This window comes from Narcine bancroftii, chromosome 6 (genome assembly GCF_036971445.1).
Source record: "Narcine bancroftii isolate sNarBan1 chromosome 6, sNarBan1.hap1, whole genome shotgun sequence".
NCBI lineage: Eukaryota > Metazoa > Chordata > Chondrichthyes > Torpediniformes > Narcinidae > Narcine > Narcine bancroftii.
Window position 1 is genome coordinate 74148663 of NC_091474.1, and position 15777 is coordinate 74164439.

The 15777-nt window shown below is 45.1% G+C and overlaps 1 protein-coding gene and 1 long non-coding RNA gene across 4 annotated transcripts in view; one reads left to right on the forward strand and one right to left on the reverse strand.

The window, feature by feature from the left end:
- The window catches only part of camk2g2 (calcium/calmodulin-dependent protein kinase (CaM kinase) II gamma 2), a 340104-nt gene extending 337440 nt beyond the window's left edge, over positions 1-2664 (reverse strand). The window contains exons 1-2 of one of the 3 annotated variants that reach the window (XM_069885378.1): positions 2222-2646; positions 2008-2102 (exon numbers count right to left, since the gene is read on the reverse strand). In XM_069885378.1, the coding sequence (XP_069741479.1) occupies positions 2008-2102; positions 2222-2286 (160 nt within the window). In that variant the 5' untranslated portion in view covers positions 2287-2646. Of the gene's footprint in view, positions 1-2007; positions 2103-2221 lie in introns of all 3 variants that reach the window. The other 2 variants (XM_069885379.1, XM_069885380.1) reach the window with 2 other exon arrangements.
- LOC138736230 (uncharacterized) overlaps positions 1401-15777 on the forward strand; it is a 37398-nt gene continuing 23021 nt past the window's right edge. Inside the window, exon 1 of the long non-coding RNA XR_011340171.1 lies at positions 1401-1874. This is a non-coding gene — a long non-coding RNA (uncharacterized lncRNA). The remainder of the gene's footprint in view (positions 1875-15777) is intronic.

Consider the following 15777-nt stretch of genomic DNA (forward strand, 5'->3'; position numbering starts at 1 on the left):
CAATTTTTTTTAATGCATCAAATACTCTTTAACCAAACACCATCACACAATAGGGTGTGGGAGGAGGCGACGCACTGCCCTGAGAGAGCTGTCATAACAAGAGTTACTGACTGCCTCCTAGCGCTGCCTTCGGATACAACCGCTGGAAAAGCGAGAAAAAAGCCCCCCCCCCCCCCCCCCCCCCCCACTTGCTGAAGTGTAAAGTCGGTCACTGTCTGCAATGCTGTCATCCATCTGACATCAAAACGGCATCTTCAGAGGAGCGGTGACAGGGCACATGATGCGATCCAATCGCTGCCCTTGACTGCGAGTGGGGCAGCTCCTTCGAGGCTACACTGGGCTCAGAAAGAACACTTGAACCCCATGTTGTTCCTTTTTTTCATTATTATTTTAAAAGGAGAAGGGAAGACAACGGCACTGAGCTGCAAACGTGGCGTGTACGAGATACACTGAAGGCTGCAAATGACATTTACAGCTTCTGGCCCCGTTGAACAAAATAGCAGGGCAGACAGGACTAAAAATAGCTGCTGTGTCGCAGGCTGTGCACGATTTAGACATGGACATTGTGATTCATCACCTGAGGCCGAGAGATTGGGGGACGGATAGCAAAGATGCACTCTGCATCTCCTTGTTAACTTATTACACCGCAAAATTAAACTGCAACTTGGGGGCTCTTTGGAGGCGGAGGGAGAGAGAGGAAAAAAAAGTTCTCTCTTATCCCCCCCCCCCTCCCCCGTCATACAAATAATCCACTGACCCCTCCCTGGTGTACATCCGACACCTGCATTGCGGCTGAATGACCCCCCCCCCCTACCCCAAACAGCCAGAGAACCGGCCCATTCCCTACCCTCACACCCAAACCAATGGGGTAGGGAATGTACCCTTGCTCTCCTATTGAAGGCGAGTTCACTTGCCCTGTGCTTCAGCCTCCAAGCACCTTCCAACATAACACATTCTTGTCCAGGTGTGCCGAGGTCAGTCACCTGCATCTCGCCAGGAAGTTCAACACTGCTACTCTGGACGACAAAGATTAATCGTCTGGTTATTTTTTTTTGTGAAGCTGTTTTAAGAGGTCCCTTGCAGCACTGAGTTCCAACTTACTCCGCTTACACAAGGATTGCTGCCCCTGGTCTCTCCAACTTTCAATCCCGGGGTGGGGGCTTTTTTGGAAGCGATTCGACAGAAATTAGAGGGGTCTCTGTTCAGGATGAGATTTGCAATGGTCCAGGAATAGCTGAGTGAGAGGTTATAAAGAAAGTATTTTATTGCTTTGAAATCCCCAGGTGGAAAGTTGAGCCGAGAATGGGCTAGTGGCAAGACCCATCCTTCTCACAGTGAATTTGTACCGAGTTCCGGTCACCGCAGCCTCTTTAAATTATTTTCGCGCAGTCCCTCGTTTTGTTTTGTTCGACCAGGGGCTTCGGATTTACCAAATTACCGCGGAACAGAGGAGAGAAAAAAAAACACCTTGTGGGTTTAACACCACAATAAAGGTGTTACCAAACTCCGAACCCACCCCAAGGACTCCTGCTCTCAACATATTCACTCACACAAGGTGATGCGGTGAACCTCATTATCTCTGAACTAATCCGAATTCAACTCAACCAGTTACGCCGGCACAAATCCGGCTTTACCCACACGCCAGGCGGCTTGATCTACAAAGTTTTACAATTGCTGTAGTTATGGTGGCCGAGCGAGAATGGACACTGCAGCAACAACTCATCCGAGTCCATTAAACTTCAACTCCATTTGATACAGCGCTGATCACCGGGACCATCGTCACGCAAATTTCAACAGCGCGGCAGAGACGAGGTTGGGAACGGATGGGCAGAGAGATGCATTCATGACTGTGTCGCCGTGTTCTTCCAAGAAGGGTGAGTGGTGACAGCACCGGTATCAACCCGAAGTCATTGTATGCACCCAGTTTAGTGCTCAGTTGCGGAAGCTTCCCCCCCCCCCCCTTCCCCTTCACCTTCTTGCCCCTCGTCCACGCCCTCAGACATTTACCTCTGGCAGAGAGCTTCTTGGTATTAATGATCTTCGCAGCATATTCTTGCCCCGTGGATAATTTCACGCATCTGCGAACAACGGAGAATGCCCCCCTAGAAGGAAGAAAAAACAGGCAAACATGGGATTTTAGTGGGGGAACACAAGGAGGGAGGCTGGGAAGGGGCTGTGGAGTCTGGGGCAATGGGGTGCAGGGAGCGGCGAAGCATCATACTTTCCAAGCTCTTCACACAACTGGTACTCCTCGCTGAACCTGGTACACGTTGCGGTAGTGGCCATGTTGAAATGCAAAGCCAGGAATTGGTTTGCACTCGCCTGTCAGTTGCAGGGGAGGACAGATGAGGAGCGCTAACGCGAGACTACAACGGAGAGAGAGAGAGAGAGAGAGAGAGAGAGGGAGGGAGGGAGGGAAGGAAGAGCAGAGAACGTGAGCAGATCTTCACTCCCGCACACTGCCTCTGGCCGCAAAACTTACGGCCACCCTCAATGGCGTTACCGTGAAACTGGGGTCACGGGGAGCGCACCCACAAGGATACATGTGTGGAAAGTTCTGTTTTCTAGATTCAAGCCTCGTTTCTCAATTTAGCGTTTACTCAAATAAATTTGGCTGTTGTTACAAATCGTGCAATTGAGATCCTTCATGACGTCTCTCTGAGGTCGTCCTGACAGGGGACAGTGAGCAGCTAGAGGTCGTCGTCTCTAATGGTGCTGGAAATGGGGGCAGAGAGAGGGGGACAGAAAGGGGGGTAGGAAGGGGGAGACGGAGGGAGAGAGAGAGAGGGAGTGGGAGGGGCGGGGGGAAGGGGGAGAGGGGCGGGGCGGGGGGAAGGGGGAGAGGGAAGGGGAGGGGAAGAGGGGGATGGGGAAGAGGGGGGAGGGGGAAGAGGGGGGAGGATGGGAATGGGAGAAAGAGAGAGGGAGGGGCAGGGGAAGAGAGGGTGGGCAGGGCGAAGAGAGGGTGGGCAGGGGGAAGAGAGGGTGGGCAGGGGGAAGAGAGGGTGGGCAGGGGGAAGAGAGGGTGGGCAGGGGGAAGAGAGGGTGGGCTGGGGGAAGAGAGGGTGGGCAGGGGGAAGAGAGGGTGGGCAGGGGGAAGAGAGGGTGGGCAGGGAGGTGGGGGAAGAGAGGGGGGCAGGGAGTTGGGGAAAATAGAGAGGGTGGGGAGAGAGTGAGGGCAGGGTGGGGGAGAGAGTGAGGGCAGGGTGGGGGAGAGAGTGAGGGCAGGGTGGGGGAGAGAGTGAGGGCAGGGTGGGGGAGAGGGAGGTGGGAAGAGGGAGAAGTAAAGGGGAAAGAGGGAGTGTGGAAGGGAAGAGAGGGTGAAGGGAGAGGGAGAGAAAAAGATGTGTGGCAGAGGTGGGGAGAGGGGAGGGAGGAAATATAAATATAGGGAACATTGGGAGGTTTGGAACTTCCTAACTTTAAGAATTATTATCAAATAGCTCAGTTGAGTTTTTTACTTCTTTATTTGAGGGATCAGGAAAACCAGTGTGGGTCAAAATAGAGATGGATAAAATTGGAGGGAAATCAGCAGAGGAGTTTATTTATAAATGGGATTCAAAATTAATATCTGGTGTGAAGGAGGCACCTTTGCTTAAACACTTGATTACTATTTGGAATAAGATAAATAAAAAGAAAGTATATCATCTAAAACACCTCTGATTTAAAATAACCTTATACCTTTTACTAAAGATCATCTTTTTTTAAAATATTTGGTTTCATAACCGTATTAAAAATGTAGAAGACTGTTACGAACAAGGCCAATTGATGTCATTTCAACAGTTAAGAAATAAATATGGAGTTACTCAAAATAATTTCCTTTGTTATCCTCAACTGGATAACATTTAGGTCCAAAAATGTATTTGCCGGCTTGTAGTGATTTGGAGGTACTTATTAAAAGTTATACTCATAAACTTATTTCTGCAATATCTATGTTATTACAAGCAGGTACTATTAAAAAGAGAATACATAAATCCAGACAGAAATGGGAGGTTGGTCTAAATATTACAATCGATGAGAAAAGATGGGCAGAACTCTGTCAAGATTGTATGACAAATTTTATAAATATAGTTTCGTTCAATATTTACACCAATTATATTTAACACTGCAAAAATTGCACAAAGTGAAATTGGATTTATCAGATAAATGTTTTAGATGTGGTGAAGAAGTAGGAACCTTTTTGGTCATGTTCTAAAGTTAGAGCTTTTTGGATGGATTTTGGGAAGTTTTTGGAACAAATTACTGGGATTGTTACTCCACAAAATCTGGACATATTTCTGTTGGGGAATATAATAAGAACTAAAACCTGAATTAATAATATGATTTTATCAAGTCACATTTATTAAAATAGCCTTAGCGGTGGCAAGGCAGTGTAGTGCAGTGACCTGGAAATCAAATGTGCATTTGAGCATGGAAAGGTGGCATTTAGAAATTTGGAGAAGATTATGTACAATTTGAGAAAGCCTCTTAAGACCTGTATAATCTTCTTCCTTAAAATTGTTTAACATAAATACTGTAAGATTCCAGTGTGCGATCCCTCCCTTGGTGCAAGCCCTCCCTTGGTGCAAGCCCTCCCTTGGTGCAAGCCCTCCCTTGGTGCAAGCCCTCCCTTGGTGCAAGCCCTCCCTTGGTGCAAGCCCTCCCTTGGTGCAAGCCCTCCCTTGGTGCAATCCAGATTGATACTTACTTTTATTTTTTCTTTATGCCTTTCTTACTTTTTATATAATTCTGTTATATGACTACCTATTTTATCCACTGTTATAATCATCTTTATACTGGTTGAGGATGAGATGGAGGGGGGGGATATTGGGGAGGGGTTAACATCGTGTAATCATTGTAAGTTTCAATGTCATTAAATACTGTCTCTCTATAATTATATGGATGAAAACTTTAAATAAAATATTTTAAAAAGGACAGTTTGCACCTAAATGGGAGGGCAACCAATATCTTCATAGGGACATTTTCTGGCGCTGCTCAGGAGAGTTGGGTGGGAACGACAACAGCAAGTGGAAGGATTGAAGGGAAGGCAGCAGTTGATAGGGCAGTAATGAATATGGGGGCGCTGGTGTGTTTATTTTCATTCGTGGGATATTATGGGTGAGAGAAAGGCTGCAATGTCTCAGGGTTTCAATGTTTCAGTGGTGATCAAGAGAGGTGTGAAAGAGGTGGAGGATTTACATTACTGATGAAGAAGATGTCACATCTGGAGGGCTCATCCACTGAGGCGATATGGGTCGAAAAATAATATTGTCTAGTACATTATGATCTTTCTTTGGCTTGGCTTCGCGGATGAAGATTTATGGAGGGGTAATGTCCACGTCAGCTGCAGGCTCGTTTGTGGCTGACAAGTCCGATGCGGGACAGGCAGACACGGTTGCAGGGGAAAATTGGTTGGTTGGGGTTGGGTGTTGGGTTTTTCCTCCTTTGTCTTTTGTCAGTGAGGTGGGCTCTGCGGTCTTCTTCAAAGGAGGTTGCTGCCCGCTGAACTGTGAGGCGCCAAGATGCACGGTTTGAGGTGAGATCAGCCCACTGGCGGTGGTCGATGTGGCAGGCACCAAGAGATTTCTTTAGGCAGTCCTTGTACCACTTCTTTGGTGCACCTCTGTCACGGTGGCCAGTGGAGAGCTCGCCATATAACACGATCTTGGGAAGGTGATGGTCCTCCATTCTGGAGACGTGACCTATACAGCGCAGTTTGATCTTCAGCAGCGTGGATTCGATGCTGTCAGCCTAGGCCATCTCGAGTACTTCGATGTTGGAGATGAAGTCGCTCCAATGAATGTTGAGGATGGAGTGGAGACAATGCTGGTGGAAGCGTTCTAGGAGCCGTAGGTGACGCCGGTAGAGGACCCATGATTCGGAGCTGAACAGGAGTGTGGGTATGACAACGGCTCTGTATACACTTATCTTTGTGAGGTTTTTCAGTTGGTTGTTTTTCCAGACTCTTTTGTGTAGTCTTCCAAAGGCGCTATTTGCCTTGACGATCTGTTGTCTATCTCGTTGTCGATCCTTGCATCCGATGAAATGGTGCAGCTGAGATAGGTAAACGGGTTGACCATTTTGAGTTTTGTGTGCCCGATGGAGATGTGGGAGGGCTGGTAGTCATGGTGGGAGCTGGCTGATGGAGGACCTCAGTTTTCTTCAGGATGACTTCCAGGCCAAACATTTTGGCAGTTTCCGCAAAACAGGACGTCAAGCGCTGAAGAGCTGGCTCTGAATGGGCAACTAAAGCGGCATCGTCTGCAAAGAGTAGTTCACGGACAAGTTGCTCTTGTGTCTTGGTGTGAGCTTGCAGGCGCCTCAGATTGAAGAGACTGCCATCCGTGCGGTACCGGATGTAAACAGCGTCTTCATTGTTGAGGTCCTGCAGTTATACTATAAGCCTCCCAGTAGCCAGTGGGAGATAGATATGTCGACAGATTGTGGAAAGATGTTAAGGTAACAGGATCATCGCATTTCCCCAATGTTGACTGGGATTTTCTTGCTGCAAGAAGCAAAGATGAGGTTGACAAGAGGCCTCTCTCCTCATGGACCCCCAACCACCCAGGCCACACCCTCTTCACTCTGCTACCATCGGGAAAAAGATACAGGAGCCTGAAAATGACAGTTTCTTCCCCTCTGTCAATGAACCGCAGACACTGCCTCCCTTTGACTTTTTTTTCATTATTTTAATTTTTTTTTGTAAGGCGGTTTATATAAATGTTCGCGCTGTGATGCTGCCGCAAAACAACGAATTTTGTGACATGTTCATGACAATAAATTCTGATACCGAGATAAGGTAGAATTTGTTAGGTGCATCCAAAATGGTTACTTGAAACAATATTTAGTCAATCCAAACAGGGCAGTGACCACACGAGACCTAGGGGATTGAAGTAGATTGAAGCAGATCACATAACGAAGTTTGAGAGGCATTTTTATAGAAACATGAACAGACAGGAAATGGACCTAGTTCTTATGCAGTGATAAGGGACTGTTTAATTTGATCTAATGACTGGCCCATCCATTGTGGGCTGCAAGGCCCGTTCCTGGATTAAACTGTTCCACGTTCTAAGGAATGAAGTGTATTTGTTATGGAGTTTCAGCAGTACTGGGTAGAAGTTATATTTCCCCTTATTTCTTGCATTGGACTGGAGCCAGCTATCAGAAAAAGAGGAAATGTCATGTTTAACTCCCCGCTGTCACTTCTGTGGGAAAGGAGGGTGTGCAGATACAGTGAAAGAAGCCGGTTTCTGGGTGCTCCCATCGAGAAGGGTCTGAATAGCTTTTCTCCGCAGCGGGGAAACAACTAGTCTCATTGTCAGTGGCTTCAGGGTGCTGAAGTCAGTTCAAGTGGGGCTGGTTCTACATACCAGGGCAATCTACAGTGCCAATTAGCTGACCCACCCACATGTGGGGGATATTGTGCTGCTTGGTGATCCAGGAAAACCAGGTTGTTACGATTCAGAGACATAAATTCAAATCCCACCACTTCCTCTGGAGCGCATCAATTCAGCAAGTTTTAGCAACATTAAAAAAACAAGTTCCTGCAATGGAAACCATGAGATTATCATAAAATTGAGGAACAACCAACCTCAGTGGCTTTTCGGCAAGAAAACCTGACACTCACATATAATCTCGGCCAGCTTGGTAACGTCTCTCTGGAATGATCCAGTGTTCCATTCAATTCAGCGGCAATATGCGAGGGTCAATAAATATTGGCTTTGGCAGCAAAACCCACATCCTCTGAATGACTATTTTTTAAAGAAAAGTGAAAGTAAATGCATTGTTTGTTTTTGACTTAATAAGTATCCTTAGGCAGGGCTGTTCGTGGGAGTCCCTGGGTGGAATCTGCCTCTGCAGGTGACAATATCTGCATATCTTACAACACGTATAACTGGCAGAAGGACACGTTTTTTAAATTCACTTTTAAAAAGCAAGTTCTCTTTGTATAATTGGTATGGCAGTGTACCTTTCACAGCATTACATGGCACTAATTACCACTTATTAGTTCAAAGAAACCCTTAAGAAATGAAAAAGCATCACTGGAACAATGCATTGCAGTATCAGGACTTGGTGAGGAATGAGATGTAATTGACATGGAATTGCATCAAATGTACAGCACAGAAATTTTAGGTTCAGACATACAGCACGGTAACAGGCCCTTTCGGCCCTCACGACTGTGTCGCCCAATTGCTAGTGGTGGATCAATGACCACCTAGGCCCCTGGCTGAGCTTTAATAAAGCTCCCCCTGACCTTGCCCCCTGCCCCACCCTTCATTGAATAAAGTGACATTTTGTTGTGTTAAATAACATATTGGAGGTCTCCAAAGTGGTCAAAATTGACCCCTGGGAGTTGATGGGACTATCCAAGGGGTTGAAAAATGCCAGGGGGTCGAAAGGGGATCGATAAGCATGGGGGGGGGGGTCAATTGAACTTTTGGGGTTGGAATTGTAGTGCTCGAGGTCCACGCTCCTGCTGGGAGCCTGACATCTCTGCTTCTGCTGGGCCCTTGTCCCTTCCAGGACCCTGGGGTTAAGCCTATTCAGCCTAATGGTAAATCTGCCACTGACAATTACACCCAATCAACCTACAATGTTGGTACATTTTTTTCCACAGTAGGAGGAAACCGGAACATCTGGAGGAAACCCACACAGACATGGGAAGAATATACAAACTTTTTACAACACTGGATTTAAACCCTGGTTGCTGGCGCTGTAACAGCGTTGCACTAATCATGCCACCTCCTGTAGGTAGGTCTTTCAACCCACCAGTCCTTTCTCGAGTTTATCCTCCACACCAACATCTTTCCCTTCATGTCACAATTCCCTTCTCTTCCATTTCCTTTCATGTCTATAGTATGAATTTCTCATTTTTCATCACATTGGTCCATCTTCCTCTGGTCAAAGATTCTTCTCCTGAATTCCCTTGGATTTATTTGTGACTACTTGATAACTTTTTTGTTCTGGTAAGAGGCCCACTTGGGAGATAAAATTAAAGCACGTGCTCTCTGAACCTGAATGATTTAAAGCACGACCCACCTGGATCAGGACGTTATATTTTACAGACCTATCCTGGCCTGATCCAACACATAAAATTAGGTCCCACTGAACACGGGTCAAGCAGCCAAATTCTTGTCTCCTTGTAAGTAAAAACATCTTCCTTGTGTCTACTCTGGAGAACTTCCTTTGTATGTTTAGAAGCTCTCTAACACATCACCCCTCAGCCCTTTTTACTGCATAAAAGAGACCCTGTCTATTTAGACTTTGCTCATAGCTCTTAGTTACTTCACATCCTGCTTATTAGAAAGAGGAAGCTCTTGGTTGCTTTGACAAGTTTTGTAAAAATCCTTCTAATTGAATCACAGAATGAGGAAGGCTCTTTGACACAAAGATTCTACATGAATTTACACAAATCCCCTTTTAGCCTCCCCACACTCCCATGAACTCTGCAGATTCCACCACTCACCAAACAACTCAGGAACAACCTATGTCAGACAAGTGACATACGAAGCACCATGTCTTTGAGATGTGAGATGAAAACACACTGTGGTAGCTGTGAATATTATCTATCTTTTGTATTTATTACCACTTTTTAATTTAATTTCTTGTATACTATTTGGTTTTTACAAAGAACTTGCGTGCCTGCAGCAATTAAGAATTTTGGTGCATGAATTTTGATTTATTGCATGGTAACAGGCCATTTCGTCCCATGAGCCCATGCCACCCAATTACAACTGATTGTCCTACACCCCGGTACGTTTCAAAGAGCGGGAGGAAACCAGATTCCCCAGGGAAAACCCACGCAGACACAGGGAAAACATACACACTCCTTACAGACAGCACCAGATTCAAACCACGGTCCCGATTGCTGGTGGTATAAAGACATTGGGCTAACTGCTACACCAGCCATGCTGCCCTGAACAATGTATGTGACAATAAACTCATTGTTATTAAATGGAGCACCTGGGGGAAATGTGCAAAGCCTCAAGGAGAACTTGCAAACTCCACCCAGACAGCACCTGTGGTCAGGATTGAACCAAGGTCACTTGAACTGTTGGGTCACTGTGCTGCCCAATAAAATGAGTATTAAATTTAAGCAGACTATCAAACATAGGAGCAGAAATAGAGCATTCAGCCCATTGAGTCTGCCCCACTATTTAATCACGAGCTGATCCATTTCCCCACTCAGCCCCACTGTCCAGACTTCTCTCAATATCCTTTGATGCCTTGGATAATCAAGAATCCATCAATCTCTGTCTTAAGTACACTCAATGACCTGGCCTCCACAAATGCCTGTGGCAACAAATTCCACAGATTTACCACCCTTCGGATAAAGAAATTCCTCTGCATCTATTTTCTAAGCAGATGCCCTTCAATTCTGAAGTTGTGCCCTCTTGTCCTAGACTCTCCTGCCATGGAGAACAACCTTTCTACATCTACTCTGTCCACGCCTTTCAATGTTTGAGATGTTTCAATGAGATCTTCCCTCATTCTCCTAAATTCCATCGAGTACAGGCCAAAAGCTGGGAAACGCTCCTCATATGATAACCTTTTTCTCCCTAGAACCATCCCTGTGAGCCTCCTCTGAATCCTCTTAAATGTCAGCATGTGGGCTTCACTCTGATCTTTTATAATCTGCAAGAATGTGTGGACCTTTAGGCTTATGCTTGTTCCATGACATCAGGTTTTTTGCAGTGAAAATGAACTGCGCATTGTTTTTTTTTCTGAAGACTGGCAGGCTCAGAAGGAAGGGAGGCAGAGAGTCGTAGGAAGGTATAATATGGATTGTGGAGAGTCATGTGACCCCCTCTATCTGGAACCTAGTCGGAAGTCGCATCACCTGCCAATGAAGGTAGGATTCCCCCCCCCCCACTGGTGCACACCTGACCATTTGCCTCTTTAATTACCTAATGATTACCTGGGCCAGACCCTCCAGCTCACTGTACTATAAAGTCCACCACATGCAGTAGCTCTTCCTCTTTTGTTCTTCAGCCCTGAGATGAACCCTGCTGTGGCCAATACTGGAGAAGTCATTGGTAAGGTGTGCACTACATAAGAATGAGGGCTGCTGTATACTGTTGTAGTTGTAGATAGCATCTGAACCATGCCCATGTTAAGAACAGTGGGTCGCAGATTGTCGTCCTTGGTTTTCATAAGTCTGTATAAACAGTTGCTGGTATCAGTAGCGTTAAGCCAATATGACTAATTATTCTGTGTTGTGTGATTGAGAGTACTAGTGTGTGTTTTCCCACTATGTATGTTTCAATAAAGATCCTTCCTGCATTCAGCCTGTTGTCCAGACCTGCCCTTCTTCGAACCCATCAGACTTGTTTCCCTTCACACACAACAGAAGGACAGCAGAGATACGCAGGAATTGCAGAGTACTGGGTGCCTAGCAGAGATGGGGAACACATAAGGTTTTTAAATATAGTAAATCAGCTTGTTATTTACATGGTGGAAAATTGCAGCATGCTGTTCTGCAGAGACCAGGGAGTGTTTGTCCATGAATCACTAAAGGTTAGTTTCCAGGTGCAGCAGTTAAGGCAAATGGGATGTTGGCCTTCATTGCTGGAGGGACTGAATTTGAGAACAGGACGGTCCTATTACAGACATACAGGGTGCTGGTCAAGTCAAGTTTATTGTCATCTGATTGTTCAAGTCCAATCCGATGAAACAGCATTCTCCGGTCCTCAGTGCAAAACACGTAGACACACAACTAGACATGACACACATACAGACAAACAACACATATGCAGGATAAGTATTCATCTATACAAATAAATAAATATTGCTTAGTACATGTGAGAGTTTCGGATGGTTAGTGTGAGTAATTCCTTTGGTCGTTCAGGATTCTCACTGCCCGTGGGAAGAAGCTGTTCCTCACTAGTGAGGTTACACCTAGAGTTCTGTGCGCAATTCTGGTCTCTTTAGTTACAGAAAGGATATACAGGTTTTGGAGGAAGTTCACCAGGTTGATTGCAGAAATGGTTAGCTCATTAGGACAGATTGAGCGGCCTAGGACTATATACTTTACAGTTTAGAAGGGAGGATCCTGGAGAAACAGGAAATTATGACAAATAGATAGCAGGAAGGTTGGTTCCATTGGCAAGTCAGATTAGATCTAGGCAACAAAGACGGAATTGGGGAAAGCTGATTAGGGCACAGGTGAGGAGAAAATGTTGGCAGAGCAGGCTCGATGGGCAACATGGCTGACTCCTGCTCCTATTTTATAAGATTCACCATCAGCAGAAATTTCCTGGTACCCCTTCCAGCCAGAGAAAGAGAAGCAAAAGAGGGTCTCCATAGAGACACTGAGCATCCGTGGATTCACCACAGCCTCCTCAGCCACACAAATTTTAGTCCATACTATCAGAAACACGAAGTCCAGGTCCGAACCTCTGACACGATTAGGAAATCCTCAGCACCCTTTCAGATCAAGGTTCCGATACCTGGTACCACTTTAGCTAGTTTTGAGCCAGTCTCCAGCAGTTCGAAGTTCAGTGTGAGCCCTGTGTCCACAGTCGCCAGCAGCCCGAAGCCTGAATAGGCAAAATAAATAAGCAAAGGAGGTGGAAACGGAGAAAGAGCAATGTGGCTGAAACTAAGAAAGGTAGGAATTACTGGGCAACGTTGTGAGGCAGTGCATCAAAGAACTGATTCACTCTGGGAATTCCACAAGGGGAACTCCAGTTCCCAGCTGGATTAATGGGACACTTTACTGACAAAGGCAAGTGGATATCATACAATCAGGCTACAGTTGTAACTTAGGAATTCAAAAAGACATAAAACTATAGAAACAGAATAGAAACAGGCCCTTCAGCCCATCTAGTCCATGCCAAATTATCATTCCGCCTAGTCCCACCGAACTGCACTCTCTCCACACCCTCCCATCTATGAACCTATCCAAATGTTTCTTAAATGTTGAAATCAAATCCTCTGCTGACAGCTTGTTCCACTCTCTCACCACCCTTTGAGTGAAGATGTTCCCCTTAAATGTTTCATCTTCCACCCTTAACCCATGTCCTCTCATTCTTGTCTCAGCGAACCTCAGTGGAAAAACCTACAAGCATTTACCTTATCTATACCCCTCATAATTTTGTATTCCTCAATCAAATCTCCACTCATTCTCTGTTGCTCCAGGGAATAAAGGTCTAAATGACTCAACTACTCTCTTATAACTCAGCTCCTTATTTCTTGGCAACATCCTTGTCAATTTTCTCTGCACTCTTTCAATCTTATTGATATCTTTCCTGCAGGTAGGTGACCAAAATAGCACATAATACTCCAAATTTGGCCTTAGCAATGTCTTATAGAACTCCAAATCAAGTCAAGTAAATTTTAATATCATCTGATTACACAAGTACACACCAACGAAGCAGTTCTCAGGTTCTCGGTGCAAAACACGCAGACACACACCAAACAGCCCACGTACAAACAATACATATGCAGGACAAGTATTTATATAGAATATTAACTGCTTTGTAAATATGAGCGACTCAGATGATCAGTGTGAGCAGTTCCTTTGGTCATTCAGCATTCTTACCACCTATGTGAAGTAGCTGCTCCTCAGCCTGGTGGTGCTGGCTCTGATATTCCCCCGTATCTCTTCCCCGATGGGTGGAAGGGATCCTCTTCAACACAACATCCCAACTCCTGTACTCAATACTTTGAATTATAATAGTCAATGAGCCAAAAGCACTCTTTCCAACTCCATGTAACCTAGATATAATTTTGCATGTATCTGTGCATCATTAGCTGTAAATTGTAAAGTCTCATACATCTGGAGTTTATTTTTTCTCATGGTCCAAAAGCTGCCTCCTTTCATGTTGCAGAGGCTTCCAATGTCAGAGGAGTTTTTATTGCTCATGAAGAATGCCCCAAATTTGATCGCCGTTTGGCAAAGCTGATAATGTTGTCTGGGGATAGGGAAGATGCTAAGATTAATCTCAGCTCCATGCAATAGGAGCATGAGTTGGTCACTTTGTCACTCAAGCCTGCTCTACTTTTGATGGGGATTGAGGGACCATCCAAGGCTCCCATTTCTGTTGTAGACACAAAGGAGACTGCAGACGTAATAAACAATCTGCTGGAGGAGCTCAGCAGGGTGAGAGCGCATACTGATTGTCAATCACCAAGACGTTATGGGATAATGACCAAGGTGTCAGCATAGAGTTCATCCCATGAGTCAAGCGTTTGAAGGGAGAATGTGTCTGGCATAAACTGGGAAGAGGACAACATCTGAGTTGGGCAAAGTCCAACCAAAATGTGCAGAATCACAAGGACATGTGATAGGCTGAGTAATAATAGAACAGAAGATTAGGCTTGAAAATTAAAAAAAAGTCTTTCTTTTTATGTTCCACTCAGGAGCCTCTTTCAGTCAATGTGGACAGCACTCTTGGACTGCACTCCTTGGAGTTCAGAAGAATGAGGTGGGGGGGGGATCTCATAGAAGCTTTTCAATTGCCGAGATAGAGTAGATAAGGCAAGATTGTTTCCATTGGCAGAGGAGTCAAGGACAAGAGGGCACAACTTCATGACTGAAGGGTGCCCATTGAAAACAGATGCAGAGAATGACAACATTGTCTGACTGGTTTAATGCAACCTAGATTGTATACCTAAAATGGATGAGAGGGGGGGGGAGAAAAAGTCACTGTATATGTGTGAAAAATAAAAAGTGTATATCATGGCTAATGTGATTTATGGTGTGAAAAACAAAAAAAAATAAAAAAAAAACAAAAACAGATGCAGAGGAATTTCTTTAGCCAGAGAGTGGTGAACCTCTTGAATTTGCTCCCACGGGTGGCCGTGGCCAGGTTGTTGGGTTTATTTAAGGCAGAGGTCGCTAGGTATCTGAATAGTCAGGGTATCAAAGGTCATGGGGAAAAGTCAGGGGTGTGTGGCTGAGTGAGAGAATCGATCAGCTCACAATTAAATGGTGGAGCGGACTCGACAGGCCGAATGGCCTACTTCTGCTCCTATATTATGGTCTTACAGCCTTTTATTTTAATGTAGCACATTAACAGGCTCTTTTGGCCCACAATCTCATGCCGCCCAATTACACTTAATTAACCTGCAACCCCATTTGTTTTGAATGGTGGGAGGAAAATGGAGCACCCAGAGGAAACCCACGCAGATGGGTACTCCGTACACAGCTGGGCTCAAACCCCAGTTGGTGGCACTGTAACAGTGATTCGTTAACCACTAGCGTTGCAGCCAACCATGATGTGCAGTTATTTCGGCTACATGAGAAGCACAAACAGTGAGTACAACAAGCTCCCACAGACAGCAAACCGATGATCAGTTTTTAGGGAATATTAGTTGAGGAATAACACTCGACCCAGGGAACCTCAGGTAAGTCTTCAGTTCTTCTTCACAACAGTGACACTGCATGTCCATCTCCGGGTCCTCCGTGAGGGTCTCATCCAAACAACGTGGCAGACCTGACCATGCCCTGCACTTTGAGTATCAGACCACAATTTTTTGCCAATTATTACTTCTAAAGGTGGAAAATTATCAGAAAAAATGTACAAGGTACATGAGAGCAGAGTGTGAAATATGGAAAAGAACCTACACATTTTAATTTAGCATCAGTTTTAAAGATTTTGAAAATCTTTAAAACTGATATCCTTAAATGCTTTTGGTTAACATAGTAAATTCAACCTAATCAAAATTATTACTCAAGAAATGTAGAATGAGTTTAATTTGGCCAAAATAAATTGAAGTTCAATATATTTCAGTTATTCTAGCTTTGTGTGTGCTTCAGTAGGTTTATTGGCTATGAATAAATTATGATGTGAA